This window comes from Phallusia mammillata, chromosome 3 (assembly GCF_965637545.1).
Source record: "Phallusia mammillata chromosome 3, kaPhaMamm4.hap1.1, whole genome shotgun sequence".
NCBI lineage: Eukaryota > Metazoa > Chordata > Ascidiacea > Phlebobranchia > Ascidiidae > Phallusia > Phallusia mammillata.
The window spans coordinates 26,075,212-26,091,454 of record NC_137254.1 but is presented as its reverse complement, the minus strand read 5'-3'; the positions used below and the strand labels follow the sequence as shown (position 1 = coordinate 26,091,454).

Below are 16,243 nucleotides of genomic sequence, written 5' to 3'. Positions count from 1 at the left end.
ATGGCATTTCCATCGACTACTAACCTTTACCAGTCATATTTTGTAACGTTATTACATATTTTTGAACAGCTTAACGTAAGTGTTTTCTAATGTTAAGCGAAATAACAATTGTTTAATGATTTTTCGGCATTTATGTACAAATCAGGTGAAACAAATATACAAAATAAATTTATTAATGGTAGCACTTAAATCTGTACACCAGTGGATTCTTTGAGGTACGCTTTTAGGTAGATTTCAGCTAAATTCAGAAAACTAAAAACTTTTGTTTTATTGCCTCTTTCGATATGAAGTGTACGACAAACATTGGGCGTTTACAAAAAGGTTAAAAAACCACCAAATTCAAAAGTTGGCAATAGTGTCGTATTACATAACACGCAAGTCGAAACTGATCTTGCAGCTATACTACAAGGCAATGGAAACATATGGCCAAGTGGTAATTACGTAAACGTGCAACCTGCGGGTTGCGGGTTCTAATCCGTATTCAATCAAGTACATGTTTTCAAGTGTTGTGGGTGTTGCCGAGTTTTACGGGTCGGGTTCAGGTTCGATTTAGGTTTAAGTTTAAGTAAAACGGTTTCAATTGCGCCTGACTTCACACTCGGTCACGTTGCTGTTGTAACTTTACCTGGGTAAAACTATTGCTCGCGCCTAATTCGAATTTAATTTTTTTCTGTACAAAAAATGCAGTATGGGCAACTTTTGCAACTTTAGTTACAACCACACTTAACAAGGTCAAAACTACGCACTATCCTATTTGGGCAGCAAAACAATAAAAAACAAAAACATAAATTAGGTACAAGTCAAGTGAAAGAATATTGTGTCATGTTCTTCAAAGCGTCCAGTGGTACTTAACCTTCTACTGATGGCGTACCACCTAACGACCTTTATCTATTGCTGCGTATAGCACCTTAACCATGATTAAATGGGTAAACCAAGAAATAAGCCTGCATTTTTGACTTCGACAGTGTATTTGTAAAACCAGCAAGATTAGCAAATTCCAAAAAGAAGTTTTGCCCCAAACTAGCGCTGATCAGTTAGGAGAGTAAAGTTCCATTTTATAATGGTACTTGAATTAGGTATAGCAGAAACCTACTCGCGTACCAATTTAAAAGTTCCGGCCTGCCACTAGTGGTACACGTACCCCAGGTTGAGAACTACTGGACTAGTAGATCAGCAACTGGGTCATCACTTACGTTTCGCTTGCGACACTTGGCGTTCTAACACATGTTTAGTATTTGTCACTTGATGGCAATAAAGCGCAATTAACTGAGCAACACAAAACAAGGCGACAGGTCTGTCATTATCATAATTTACCTCGTGGGATTCAACCTACTTTACGATGTTAACCGCTATGATTTAATGGGAACTGATTATTTGAAACTAGTTGCAAAATATGTAATATTTCCGATTCTTAAAAAACAGCCGTTGTCTCTAATACCTAATGCACAAAAGACCCCAAGTTTGTACATGTCCTAATTTAACGCATAAGTATGCCGCTGGGCGTGCTTAATCGCTTATCAAGGTCTGCTTATGTAATTACTTGCTTTATTTTTAACAACGTGGTTATGAATAGTTTAATAGTTGTTAATGGTGTGAATTATGTTGTTTGTAACGGTTTGTAGTAAGTTATTAGCAAACCATGTATAATTTAGCATTCAAACTTTAAGAAAATTACCTTGTTACTAGGTTACCCAATTTAATGTGAAACAAACCCTAAGGGTTTAAATTCCGTTTAGGCAAACCACTTTCATACTACAGCTACTGCACAAACAAAAATACGCAAAGAATTTAAATTGGCATATTTTTTAATGAAAACTCTGGATGTTAAACACACCAAGCCAGGGTGAATAAATAACACCATAAATTCAACTGAGCCGCTTTGTGGATATACCTCACTTTATTTATCTTGGTCTGTATGAAACAGTCTACCCAGTGCACATTGGTACATAACCCTCTGTAAACAGTAGCGGGGGGACAAACGAGGTGCAGAAACACAGGTTATAAAACACACGATTTTAACCAAAATACACGTCTTTAATGTAAAAAACATTCGCGTAAAGTTCGTCGAAGTTGAAACATCTCAAAAGTAAATTTTCACACATCTAGGCCGTTGGTGCGAATGAATTAAACGTTTTTAATTCTGGGAAACTCTATATAAACGTTGGAAGCTGCTCTATATAAACTCTGGAAGCTGCTATAGCGTTATTTCTGGTTTAGGTTGGAGATTTAAACACAAGGTGTCAAATTGGCAAATACATTAGCTTCGTGCAAATAACACTTCAAATAAAGTTTCGGTTTTAGCTACTTTTCAACGTTATCTATAGAAACTACATGTGTGTAATACATATACATATGAAGGAATTTGGGAATACAAATCAGATAACTTAGCGGCGTTGGAAATAATACTATAGTAAGAAACAGATCAACCCTTGTTTACCAACATGCATTGCCAAAATAAACAATGTTTCTAAAAACATGGTCCCGCTGTGCAAGGGTAAAGAACACATGTGGGTCGAATAGAAACCTGCGGTACAAGTGCTTTGCTTTCCCGAAACGCCCAGCAGTGTTTTCATTGCGGGCGCCTGGTTTCATAGCGACCTGTACAGTTTATCCCCCAATCGTGCAAGTCAGGCAGTTACATGGCGCGCGGCGTAATGGCCAATCCCTCACGACGGCTTTTTGTGACATCATTTGCTTCGAGATTCACGAGGTCGACTTTTCGGTTTGCTTTCATCACACCAACGCTGCGTGATCACGAGCGAACGGGCGACGAGGCAAGGCAAAGCGGTCTGTCATTCAGCAACAGCATCATCGCCCCGGCGAGCGAGAGAAAGAAATACATTGCACCTCGACAATTCGACAACGTCACGCACACGGTGCCATCTGTCTCGAGACAAGCCGCAGCCTAAAAGCGCGACTTTACCTCGCTTCAAGGGAATCCACTGCTACCGCCGTGCTATCGAGGAAACAAAAAGCCCTACGGTTGCCTATCTTTTACCTTAATCGCTGTATAACCTGTAACGAAAGCAATCGGTCTTAATGCCCCCAAAACCAACAGCTACAATGCCTGTGTATGGCCAACACGTCACACCATGCAGGGTGGGCCTGCACCAACCCGCTAGATACCCTTCCGACTGAAGCAATGGCCCGGTTTGTTCCTGGTGTAATAAGCGTATCTTTGACAAGTCGCTGGCCCTAGCTGTCTATCCCTTTTGCCTCTTTAATTGATCACGGTGGCAATACCGCGTTTCCTCCTTTCTCTGTGCACCGACTTGGTTCGGCAAAGTGGGCGAGCGGTCGCTCCCTTTGTTTCTGTTATTCCTAAATAGTCACGGGCGCTCGCATTGCCAAACACACACAAAAACAGGCGCGCGCGTCGGTCAGACTCACACGTGCCTTGGTTTGTTTTCTTTCGCATGCGCGCTAAGTGCGCGGTACATCGAGCCACTACTACATACTTACTACTCATTTTCTGTCTCGTCGTAACGCTCGATTATTTTTCGGTGTTGTTAAAAGCGCCCGCTCTTTCTCTCCGCGCCAGCGCAATCGTTTCCCTTCTTGCCACGCAGCGGGCTGGCCCTGATATCATCTGGAGAACAGCAAATGTAACCACTTTTTGTGCAGGAAAACGAAAGCAAAATATGACAAACATCCGGCGGAAGTTTACTTACATCGACAGGCGATAGCGGGCAGGTGTTATGAAAAGGGCATTTGACAGTTTAGCCCGTTTGTTTAGATGTGGTTTGAGGTTAGGTTTGGCATACTGGTGAAGGGCTTTCAGACCGATTCAGTCGGTATCACGCGCTAGGTTGTCCGAATGTCGAGACCGATTTCTTTGTCTGTTTAACTGCGCATGAGAGAGAGAGAAGCGTCTTGTTTTATGATAGTTATTGCTGCGTCTGTTTTATCACGTTCGCCGTCAGCCATTACTGCCAGCAACAGCGCCTGCCCTACCTGCAGCTAGGGTTCCTTTCGTTTGGATATAGAAAGCAAAGCAGCTATATAACAGCGTGGGAACTAAACGCAGGGTGAAACTAACATACTTCACACCTTTTAATTAGTAATTAGGGCAGGTGTTTGTTTTTGTGTTGACACTAATTTAGGTATACTTTGAAGAAGGTGTGGTAAACGCAAGTTGCCGTGTTTATTTAAGTTAAACAACGTGTTTATACACACATGTGCGTTCTAAATACAGTTGGGAGAAATATTTAGTAGCTAAAAATACCGTTAAAGGTCGACAGGCGTCTTGATTTTATATCCAGAACAATGTGATTTTGTGTGGTAATTAAATGTATCAAGTATTATTTTTGTTCATATCACCAGCATGAATATAATCTGCGCATTAAGGTGGTACAGATTGTTTTAATTTTACAATACAAGCATTAGACATAAAACGCCGGAACAGTTGTAAGGGCGAAAGGGCAAGCCTTCCCTTCGTTTTTCAGCAATCTAACAATTGGTGTCGCAATGCGCTGGGCAAGAATGGCAGCCTACATGTTTGTTGTCGTCAGCACCCTTCTAAATGACGGTCACAATCAGTTGGAGGCGTCATCTTTTCCGGGTAACACTGTTACGCACGTGCAATGTAAATAGCAAACAGTCTCTCGCTATAGAAGTATCACACTATTAAAGCAGTTGAAAAGCTTAGTTTGTTTTGGACAGTTGCTAATTATGTACATACCTTACAGCTAGGGCAACTGCGCATAGTCTACCACTGGGTGTTTCAATAAATAGAACACATGTTGCCGGCCACAGTGCAAGGAATGGGAAGTGTCGACGAATAAAGGCCTCATGCGCTGAAGCGGCTTCCGGCATGCAGCCTATGCAGCTTGTAGGATCGCCTGTAAACGTACACGGCTTATGGCTTGAGGACTAATCAAGGAATTTTATCGTTTCTGACCCTGCGCGACTACCAAAATCGATTTCCTTACCGTTGATGAGACTGCCAGAACAAGTTTGAGCAGCGCTCTACTATTGTGTCTCTCTTGTATGGTTGTGCAATATGCAGTTGGTTTCCCTTAGTTATTATGTAGCCTACGAGTCGTTTTGATATTGTCCTATAACTGCATCTGGGCGGCTATATTGAAGGACAAACCAGCAAATATGAGACGTAGACTGCAAGTTACGCCACCGGCAACTATTACCGGAATATGTATTGGAAAGGCATCCGTCAGCTGTAGTTACTTTTGTCGCAAGACTTTTCCAGGAAAGTTTTGTAAAACATACTGTTTATCCAGCTTTTATGCTCGAACCGGAAAGTATGTGTTGCTTATTGTATGGGTGAATGAGACGAACTGTTACGTTATGCTTTGCTGTACTGCTCAACGACGACATCTCGCGTGAACCTGTGTCAACAAATAATACATTGTTAAAGGTCGTATTCCACTCATGTGGGCGGTCGCAGGTCGTAGGTCGCCGGCGTGCTACATACTCCGCTTTTTCTGTGTTTTGCTACATAATAGGGTCACAATTTTGCTTTTAACAACCAACAAATAATGTAAAAAATATACATTTATTCGCACACATTTTAAAGCAGTACAACCTATTGACATTTGACAGTCATTATAAGTGTTTTTAAACTCCATAAGGTTAATTAGGTTATAGCAGGAGTGACAAACTCAAACAACTTTAAGGGCCAAAAACGAACTTTTAAGTAAGTTGAGGGCCACACAATCGAAACATTTGTTACAGTATAATATGACAAAAAAAATGCATGATTAAAAAGTTTGCTATTTTTCTTTAAGTCACTGTTTTAGGTGAAAGTACATCTGTATATTTGTACACTGGTATTGTAATAATGAAACAATTGCTGATGCCAAATATGCCATGGATATGAAAAAGGGTAGAGGCAAGAATAGTCAAGGAAATGGGGGCCAAAGAGCACCAAGTGCTCAAGATTTACTTGCATCCCAACTTGGCATGGCTGGTCTTTTTGATCCTACATTAATGGGAGGTATGGGTTTTGTGTGTAATATTTAATAAATATATGTTTAAAACAGATTTTGCTGTAAGTGTATACAGCTACAAAGTTTTGTTGCAAACCAGGTTTGAAATTATTCCAAAGGTAATTTTGTTGAAGTGTGAATCAATGGGATTTAATTATATTTAGCTGCTGGAATGATGCACGGTGGTTTTGATGCTCAGCAGCTGTTAGCAGGAGCAGGAGGTATGCCTTTAATGGATCCAACTACACTGGCAGCATTGGGTGCAATGGGGGGTTTACCACCTGGTGGTTTCCCTCCTGGCTTTCTTCCTGGAAATGCAGCAGCAGCAGGTAAGCAAAAATAAAAAATAAACTAAGCCCTAAGAAACTGGAAAAATGTTTTAAACTGTAGAGAAATTTTAAGTAAGGCTGTACACTGATAAAAATATCCTTTTGGGTGGTTTGCATTTTGACAGGACAACCTTTGTTTTCTACTACTAAACCAAACACTTACGATAGGTGCAGATTGGGTTGCAATGGCACAACAAGCACAACTGCTAGCTGCAATGGGAGGGTCGGTTCCACCCCAATTTTTGACGCAAATGAATGCAGCCAATCCATTTGGAAACTTTGTTGACCAGAATAGTGCTTCTTCAAATAAGCAATCATCTTCAAGTTCAAGTAAAAGAAATGCCACCAGTTCATCAGGCAACAGAAAATCACCGGTTCCATCTTCTGTACAAGGTATTTATGGGTCCCCTTCCCTGACATTAGGGACACATGTTGTTTTTGCTTGTATTTTGTTTTGTCTAACGCTGGTATGTTCCAAACAGTTGGTCAAAAAAGCTCTAACTATTGAAATTTACGCACATGTTATTTGTTATCCTAAACCAGGGGTTCCCAAACTTTTTTGGTCTGTGGCCCAAGTGTCTATTTAATAGCGATTCGTGGCTCACCATGTACTGTAAATTTGGGCACAAACAAAAAAATAACTTAAAAACAGGCAAAATTTTCTAGCAATTTATTTTTAATGAGATGCACTCCTGAAATTTGGCTACAAGATTCGGAATTCTTTGCAAATATTATGTTTTTCAAAACAAAGCGCTTAATATCTACAGTGTAACAAAACAGTAGAATCTGTTCAAATGGCTCTGTGGCCCATTGAAAATGTCTTGGTGGCCTTGTACTGGGCCATGGCCCACAGTTTGGGAACCACTGTCCTAAACTATGGGTAAATGGGTTATATAATAAATAAAATGAAAAAAACACCCGTCTAGTTGTATTTGTAGAAAATATATTTATGTGTATTTTTGGAAAGTAATCAATTAGCAATGTTAAATCTACAGATGTTCAATTGTTTTTTTGTGAAACTTTTATCTTGTGCAAGATTGTAGTGGTTTAAATAAAATATGATTCCCTTTGAAATGGTTATGAACATGCCTATAATTTCTTTACTACAACAAGTTGATCAATTATGTTGTGTTTTAACAAAGGATCCAAAAATTCATGGCCTGGTAGCAATGCAACTTCCTCAAGAATGACGCCCAACCACAGCTCACCTCGGCCGAGCACTCCATCTCGACAGTCGAGAAAGATTAAGAGTCCTCAGATGACAGCTTCTGAAACAGTTTCAAAAGTGATTTCAAACGTGAGCATACAAAATAATGAGTTTAATGGTGAAAATAATGGCCCAAATAGACGTAAAAAGTGACATTTTTTAAATGTTTCTGCAAAATAAATCTGAAATAAATGTTCGTCAATCGTCACCATTAAACTTACAAACGGATCAGTATATAGTGTTCCAAAATATCAAGTGATTTATGTAACTTGAATTATTCATTTGCATTAACAGCAATATGAAGCATTGGCACAAAAGCAGGCCCAAACTGAACAGATCATGCAGGTGAATATTTAAAACAGTTTGCTTGCATTTCATTTTGTATGTATTTAATTTTGTACTCAAATTTTACATTGTTGGAATCTTATTTTTTAATGCTTATGCCAGTATTAAAGGATATCAACCAAAGATTATATTTTACAAAATAATAGATACCTGTTGTAAACCTTCCTTAACCAGCAAATATATACAAATCTTCCAAAATTTTAACACCTCTTTTTGGGGTTTTTCATAAAGTCTTCTACCCAACCTAGTATAGGAAGATTTGTTTATATTTGATGGTTGAGCTAAAAGTAAAGTTTGTGAAATATGCCTGGCAAAAACACTATATTCAGTTATATAACTGTTATGATAGCAATTTTTTAGTTATGTTTACTGTTTGTGTATTATTGTGCGCAACTCATTACTCTTTGTTTCAGGCTGAATTAATGAGACAGTTTGAACAGCAGTTCATTCTGCATCAAATGCAGTTGCAGCAACAGCAGGAACAGATACAGGCAGCATTACAGGTTCTGAACAAGAAAGAAGCCAAATCATCCCAATCTTCACAAAGGGTGTGTTTACCAGGCGATCCTATGTAGAATTTACAGTTTGTGTTAGTCTTCCATTAAGGAGAAAAAACGCCTAAAATGTTCTGTGAAAAAAATAGATATTGAAGTTATAAATTAAATGTTTTTGTTTACTTTTATTTTTTTGAACGGAAGATATAAATATTTGCTGACACAATTTTAACATTTGTTTTACTAAAATTTTTAGTCATCATCAGCACAGCAGCTTAACTCCTCTTTACCAAATGTTGGCCTTCCCCCAGAGTTCTTTTCTCCAAATTCCTCTTTAAAAGCTTCCCAGCCAAGTATAGAAGCTCTTTTAGCATTAGGCCAGGTAAAAACGTTGTCTGTGCATTTTTGTTACATTGACAGGGGATTTTTTTACATTTTGTATTTGCTTTCTTTTGGTATATCTGTTTGTGTGCTCTTACTATTTGAACCCATTTTTGGTTTTACCTTCCTATTTTGTGGGGATGGTGCTTGGTTTTGCATTGCAGCTAATGCCTTGTGCATACTATAGCATTTGATAATAATTGGCTAACTCATGATGTTTAAGTAATATGTTAGACTGTTGCATTGATGATAGCAACATTGATGATTTTTTTAAACAAAACAGTATGAAAAATGCCAATTAAACTATTGTTCTGTAGCCTCAGTCCATCTGTTAATGGCTAAAATATATAACAAGACTTACAGAATAAGTTGGGTTTAAAAAATAAAAAGTGCAGTGAAGTTTTAAAAAATATTTTGCCTTTCCAGATGCCTCAATCAAGTGGACAACAGTCAGGCAGCAACAGATCCAGATCTTCCTCAAAAGCTTCCTCCTCACATGGTGCAACATCCAGTGGGAGATCGAGCAGTCGCAGTCGAGATCAACCCCAAGACTTTAAATCTCCTAGTCGAGGAAATGATCACACTTTAGCTAATGCACTTGGTATGTAAAAATCATGCCACTAACTAACAAAACTACTTTGTCAGTTTCACAGTAAAAAAAAAACGTAAAAAAGTTACGATGAGATAATATTGAAAAAAATTAACTGTGCTGTAACAATACTTATTGAAAAAATTAACTGTAAAAAGTGATTAAATAATTTTCTGGCTTGCTTCATTGCGTATTCTCTGCAATTTGTAAATTTTGCATTAGGTTAAAATAACTCGCAAACAACGTTTAGAATAAGTGTATTTAATCTCGTTTTTTATAGTACTTTATAAAATTGCATTTTCTAACAGGAAAATCTAAAATGTAACTTACATGATAAAGTTATTTTTAGATTCCAATTTTATGGCTGCACTGTACTCGCAAATGCAGCAGCCAGATCATCCTCCAGGTGGCAGTCTCCCATCATTTCTAAATCCACCAAGTGATAGAAAATCCTCTCCGAAGCCCAATGAGATCAGGAGCCGCCGAAAACAGGCAAACCCAACATCAGTAGCTAACTCGCTACAGCGACAAACTACCCCATCGCCGCTCGGCGGGAATTCAAACCGAGACGCCTCGCAGACTTCGCCGTTGCCCCTGGTCAAAGCTAAAGCGACCCCAGAGGCAGCGAGGAGTAGCTCTTCGCCAGTGCGACTTGTAAAGCAATTTCCGCAACGCAAATCACAGAGTCCAAGTTTCAACACGGCTTCCTCAAAGTCTCAGCACTCAGTACCTAGTTTCAGTGAAAAAGACTTCTTAGCGGCCCTACAAGGTCAAGGACAGGGCACCAACCAACCAACGCAGGAAGATTTGAACAAACTAATGATAGCAGCTTACAGTGAAATGATTTCGGGCGGTGGAAAATCCGGCGATCTCAATAAAATCAATGAACTCCTGACAGCAACGGTCGCGGCTGAAATGCATCGTTTGCAAATGGAACAATTGAACCTGACCCGAGAACTGGAGAATTTGAGCAACGGCAAGCCTGGAAGTAAGCGCAAGGATTCTGCCAGTTCAGAGAGAGGAAATCGTGTGTCTGTTATACACAAAGTAAGTTTTTTGGATGTGATTTAGTAACATGTTTTTGTAGATTTAAGTACACGGCAACAATAAGTCAGACGAATCCGGTTAAACGCAAAATCAGTTTAATTGCATAGAACCCAACGATTATTAAGAAAACACACAGATTATCACAAAATGCGGAACAAATTACGTATGCGTATTGGTATAAGTATTTCGCTTCAACAGCATCGTCAATATTTCATCCAAATAGATTGATGCTATTTTTGAAATGAACAAAAATGTGCAAAAGCCTTAATATCACTGTTAATGGCTTTAGCATTTGCCGAAAATTTCGAATAATAAAGCATTTTTTTACATCTATTTGGACCGTTATATTTCCTAACAAAAGAATGCCTCAATGTTCTTTTTTAAACTAAAAACTACTGCTATAAGCTTCATGATAATCTTCATCTACCAAGCAATGGGTGGAAGTTGATTTCTGTATTTTTATCATGAGTATTTTTAGTAACTTTTCATTTTTTCTTTAAGGCGCAACCGACACACTCAGGTGATGAGTTTCGCGACAGAGAGCACGATAAAGGTATGAAACTTTGTATTTTCATTAACTGAAAACACACCATTTTCTAAGTTTTTGTATCAAACCAAACAAAAGAATACAAATTAAAACAGGTGCTCATCGAGGTTCCTCGTCTTTTGTGGATCGACAGTCGTTTTTAACTTTTCTAATTAGCCTAGAAGGGCCCCGTAACATTCAGAATAGGTTTAATCATTGTCAGTTACAAGTAAATCACTTTAAATGAAAAAAAAAACACAGATAAAAAACAGGACAAAACTCAAGCTAGAGACGTTTAAACAACACCGGTATCACTCTTAAGCTTGAGTAAAGCCGTTTGAAACGAAAATAAAAGCAGAAGCTGAAGTAGGAAAAGAGGGGACAATTATTCAAAGAAGCGTTGCGAAAAAACAAGTTTTATCTAAAATCAGCATTCCATCAAAGAAACTGGCTAAAGCTTTTGTGTATTAAGGGTGGTTGACTTATTACCTACAATATATGGTCCTTTTGCCATCCGCCAGTTGCTTAGACAATGTATTACATTTGTATGATATAATCGCTTACGCAATTGCAAACGAAAAAATATATTAAGGCAATCGTGTCTTCCACTCATTTGCATAACACCTCCCTTTCCTGTTTCAGGTAACAAGACGTCGAATGATCGATCGAATTTTGGCCGCAGTTCTTCAGATGGGGAGGCGGTGCGTACGGACGACATAGCTTCATGTAAGTAATACCTGCTCGTTGCAATGGTGTCGAATTCGTCGCCTATAAATAATGCATGAAATTGGTAAGGGCCATCGCCTAGCCTGAACTTTTGGCATTGTTCGGCGCCCAAGGGACTGCAGTCCTAAAACCGATAAATCATACACTTTCACATGTGATCTTGCACAGTCGCTCACTGCTCTATAATGGGCTTTCTTTCTTGACTGGTGACAAATGTAATGTAGGGCCGCCCTTTGAAAGACTTCCAGATGTAACTGTAAGTGCTAGTGGGATTTGGTCCTAATTACGCAGCCACCGCACGAAACACTTTAATGAAAAAGACCCATAATGTTGTGACGATAAAAGTGAGATTAATCACGTCTCGTTTTTTGGTTTTTTTGTTCAATCAACTTGTAATATTAAATCCCACGGACTGCTATTATTTTGCTTTATGAAATCTTAAAAAGCAAACGCACCAACGTAAGTTTTTTTAAAATTAAATTTTTAAAAACCAACGTAATTTTTAAAAAAAGGAATTTTCTTTAATAATCTTAGTTGTATTAACTGAAAAATGCATTTCGGGCAAATGTACTTCTTTAACCGACATTCTATGCAACACTTCAAAGGAAAAAACCGCAAAACAAAAATGAACAAAACAACAAGGGGCGTAAACGCCAACAACGACACAACAAACGCACAGATAAGAAGCACAAAGACGTCTAATCAAAAGTATTTGAGCAACAGCCTGTAGCAATCAGAGATCAGCACATCCGTTTATATATAGCCTTAATTGTTTCAAAACTTTTCATGCGATCTTAAAATTAAATTTAAAGTTATGGTCACTTGTAGGGATGTGCCAAAACTGCAAATGTTCTGTTTGGTCGAGCACCGAGCCTCTCACTTTAATGCTCGGTACTCGGCCGAGCACGCTCGGTCCATTATGACGTCACAAAAAAATCCCCTTTCTACGTTTTAGCCCTACAAGGTCTCTTACGTCACCGGCGGTGTTTTATTGAGCTGTACATGCCCATAAAGAACGCGTTTTTCCACCATCTAATACATTTGAAAAATCATTCATTTTTTTCTTGAATACCCTTAAAACACTAGTTACCTATGTTAGCAGGGCATGAATATGCAAATTTAACGCTCGGGTCAGTTTGTGCAACTGCTCGGCCGAGCACCGAGCATCAAAAACAGCGATGCTCGGTACCGAGCACTCGGGTTCTGGCTCGGCTCGGCGCATCCCTAGTCACTTGCCACTTCATCACTCGACGCAGCTCTAAACAGTTTGATCGAGACAAAACTATCAGAGAATTTGTAGTTAGTAAATGCATTTTATTTCAGATAAACCACAACGTAAACGAAGACGTCTTCTCTCAAACGAAGTTGAACTAAAGGAACCTTTGCAGCTTGGATGGACTCGAGAGGTAACTTTATATCAACAGAAAAAACTTGTGCTGTTTATCTTGAGTTTAAATTTTTTGTAGGTCCGTTTTACTGGCACGGAAGGTAACTTGACCAGTGAAGTTATGTACATATCTCCTGGTGGGAATGAGCTTTCTTCTATGAAAGACGTTATTCAGGTGTTGTATTTGTTGCTATGTCCACTATATATATAAGGAAGTTTGAATTAATTAAGATGAACATAATTTCATAGGCGACGCTTAAGGTCTGATCCCAGTTATGAATTTATGTTCATCTTAACTGATACTGGTCAATCTGGCGACCCCTATAGTACGAAGCTGACATGTGCAGCATACGAGGCAAGCAACGTTGCTTGTGATTCGACTTTCGGTGGGTTTGTCACTGAGCCTGCGTAGCTCAGTGGGTAGAGAGCGAGTCCCAGAAAGACTCCCGTCGTGGGTTCGAATCCCACCGCAGGCTAGTTTTTTCTAGCCTACACCTTGTCACATTGGAATGCTCGGTGACCGACTGATTCAGTTTAACGCCTTCTAAGGGCCTAACGTACTTATACCTTTTACAGCTGTTCAATATTTAAAATATTTGGTATACATATTCCTTGCAGCTCTTGAGCGATGGCAACGAGTCGAAATTTGGCCAGCATCACTTCAGTTTCGCTGCTAACGTACGAATCGGATCGTTTTATCACAGACCTTCACCCGGGGAAGACGAACAGGTGCTTAATATTATACCAGAGTCATTTAACCCATTTCATACGTCTAATTGAAAAAAGTATTTGAGTTGCTGGACTTCTTTCTGAAAAACTAATGTTTAAACGTTAAATTCTGTTTTTATTTGATGTTGTATGTGCGTTGAGTAACATAAGACGTATTATAAGCAGTAACACAATACGGAAGCCCAAATAGAAGGGTTGTACTTAAATTAATTTCGGGAAAACTGGGTAAATGTATTGTTTGTGCCATTTATATGTGTTTTTTTTTCAAGTGGAAAAAATTGAACCCGCCAGACGCTGAAAAGTATTTTGCCAAACTCGATGAAAGTTTGGGTGTTTACGAATCAGAAGATTCTGAAACCGATGATAGACACGACAGGTAATATTGTATTACGTACTTTTATAATTTTTTTCTTTGAATAAGTTAGCAGGCCTAAGCGCGTCATAGAGGGTTTAACGACACCTTCGTCTTATTGGTTATATATAATCTATAGATCGTCGTTAAGTCAGAATGCACAGAAGCTGCTGGAAGACCATTGCTTTCGAGAAGCTGGGCAGAAGGCCATGAAGCAAGCTGGTAGGCATTGGGATTAAAATTAAGGGATGTGCTCAAGTGTATTTTGTTTTACTGTTTTCTGTTTGGTGTTTGGCCAAATATGATTTTGATGTCACATATCCGGGTGTTACACATGTAAAAGCTATAACCTTTTAAAATTGAACTTTCGTTAAGTTTGTTTGAAACGCTGCGTGAAGTTACCGCAAAAGGCACTTGCTTTAGCTTTTCAAGTTTAAATTTGTGCCATTAGGATGCGTTGTTTAGCAAGGGGTTGTAGGCCGGTTCGAAATTCGAGTTCGAACCCGAAAGAATAAGCCCGACCCGAACCCGAGACGTTTTTGAGGAGCTCGTTAGGGCCCTGATTGACTGGCCTATTATAAACAAGACCTACACAATGGACAATAATAGACAATAATGACGTGTTAAGGATGTTGGGTATTACGTTATATCCAGAAACTAGCTGCAGTAATTTGTATTTGAAACAATTACTGACACATAATGTGAAATCAAGCCCGAATCATACATGTTTGTAAAAATACAAAGCCCGAACCCGACCCGACTTATAACTCTGGTTAATCCGCAGATTTTTTGTTTCAAAGCATCCAACTTGAGTGTTTGCTCTGATTTTTTTATTTAGGTGCAGTTGCATTAAAGGTAGGTGTAGTTGTCACAAGTAACCGTCTTCTAATCCTAGGCATACAAACGGTGCAACACTTAAATATTTTGCTTTTGTGCAACTAACGCCATTTACATGTGTTGGGTGCAGCCGAGTTAAAGCTGCAACAGAAGAACGAACAGCGAAGATTGGCGAAGCTTCTGCGGCAAAAGGAACGACAACAGAGACTTGAACAACAAAAGGCGGAGAGAGAACTACGGGAAAGACAGTTACTTGAGGTTAGTTCGTTCAAAGGTGTTTCTACCTGGGTATTAGGGCCTGCCCAAGAATTTGTGAAAATATACCATGTACGTATTTGCATTTGGTGATGCAATCAAGTATGTTTGCGAACGTATCTCAAATATGTAAACGGTATAGTATGCTGGTAAAGTCCAAAGGCTTTAATTTCGGGTGAAATCCTCTACGCATTCGATTATGCACCAGAATCGGACAAATGTTTATTATAAAAATTGAATGTAACAGGGTTAAAATGGTTTGTTTCCATTTTTACTAGATCCATAATTGATAAAGTTTTGATAGTAAACACACGTCGTTTGTGTTAAAGGAAAGGCAAAAACTAGAAGCGGCGAGGCAGATGAAATACCAGGAGGCATTGCGGAAAGCTAAGGTATGTTCTCGCTTTCCTTTAAACTTCTTCATACGAAATTTCAAAATTTGAACGAAGCTCAAAGTTTCAAAACTTCTTGAGACAATTAAATAGGCTTTTGCTGAATTTTACAGGAACGTGAGATGCAAAGACAGCAAGCTCTCATGTTTAAGCAACAGGTATATATAAGTTTTTAAATTTCAAGACCCCAAGGTATTTAACTTGTTCTATTAGTCTTAAAGAACATGTTAAACTTGAAAAAATCTAATGACGAAAATAACAGCCCAAATGACGAATAAAACAGCAGAATTTAAAAACGACATGCTTTGTTGTTCAAACATATCACACCTTTAATGATGGCATTAGGCATTTGCCGAACGTTTGAACAATAAAGCAGATTGCTTTTTACGTCTATTCGTGCTGTTATATTCGTCATTAAACTTATAAACAGATCCGTGTAGCCCAGGTGTGGGCAACCTCCGGCCCTTGATTCAAGGTTGTGCGACCCGCCGAGACGCTTAGATTTCAAATGTACCGGCAAACGAGACGAACTATTATATATTTTTAAGCAGATTAATGCGCCTGATGCCAGTTTTCTGCGACCTGGCAAAATGTGGCTAGAATCAAATGCGAATTATACTTATATTTGAGCATATTTGTAAGCAACGAAGTAAAATCACCTTGTGTTATAACAGGTGCGGCCCGCGATCTATTTTTGACAAT

The 16,243-nt window shown here is 38.8% G+C and overlaps 1 protein-coding gene across 2 annotated transcripts in view; it reads left to right on the top strand.

Moving 5' to 3' along the window:
• Positions 1–4,337: 4,337 nt before the first annotated feature.
• LOC145218932 (bromodomain adjacent to zinc finger domain protein 2A-like) overlaps positions 4,338–16,243 on the top strand; it is a 31,197-nt gene continuing 19,291 nt past the window's right edge. Inside the window, exons 1-19 of one of the 2 annotated variants that reach the window (XM_080086342.1) lie at positions 4,338–5,953; positions 6,110–6,274; positions 6,443–6,667; positions 7,417–7,571; positions 7,776–7,826; positions 8,240–8,374; positions 8,577–8,702; positions 9,128–9,302; positions 9,640–10,337; positions 10,839–10,890; positions 11,506–11,589; positions 12,913–12,995; positions 13,056–13,151; positions 13,595–13,705; positions 13,975–14,081; positions 14,197–14,279; positions 15,025–15,152; positions 15,479–15,541; positions 15,655–15,699. In XM_080086342.1, coding sequence (XP_079942468.1) covers positions 5,827–5,953; positions 6,110–6,274; positions 6,443–6,667; positions 7,417–7,571; positions 7,776–7,826; positions 8,240–8,374; positions 8,577–8,702; positions 9,128–9,302; positions 9,640–10,337; positions 10,839–10,890; positions 11,506–11,589; positions 12,913–12,995; positions 13,056–13,151; positions 13,595–13,705; positions 13,975–14,081; positions 14,197–14,279; positions 15,025–15,152; positions 15,479–15,541; positions 15,655–15,699 — 2,709 coding nt within the window. In that variant the 5' untranslated portion in view covers positions 4,338–5,826. The remainder of the gene's footprint in view (positions 5,954–6,109; positions 6,275–6,442; positions 6,668–7,416; positions 7,572–7,775; positions 7,827–8,239; positions 8,375–8,576; positions 8,703–9,127; positions 9,303–9,639; positions 10,338–10,838; positions 10,891–11,505; positions 11,590–12,912; positions 12,996–13,055; positions 13,152–13,594; positions 13,706–13,974; positions 14,082–14,196; positions 14,280–15,024; positions 15,153–15,478; positions 15,542–15,654; positions 15,700–16,243) is intronic. The other variant, XM_080086343.1, reaches the window with a different exon arrangement.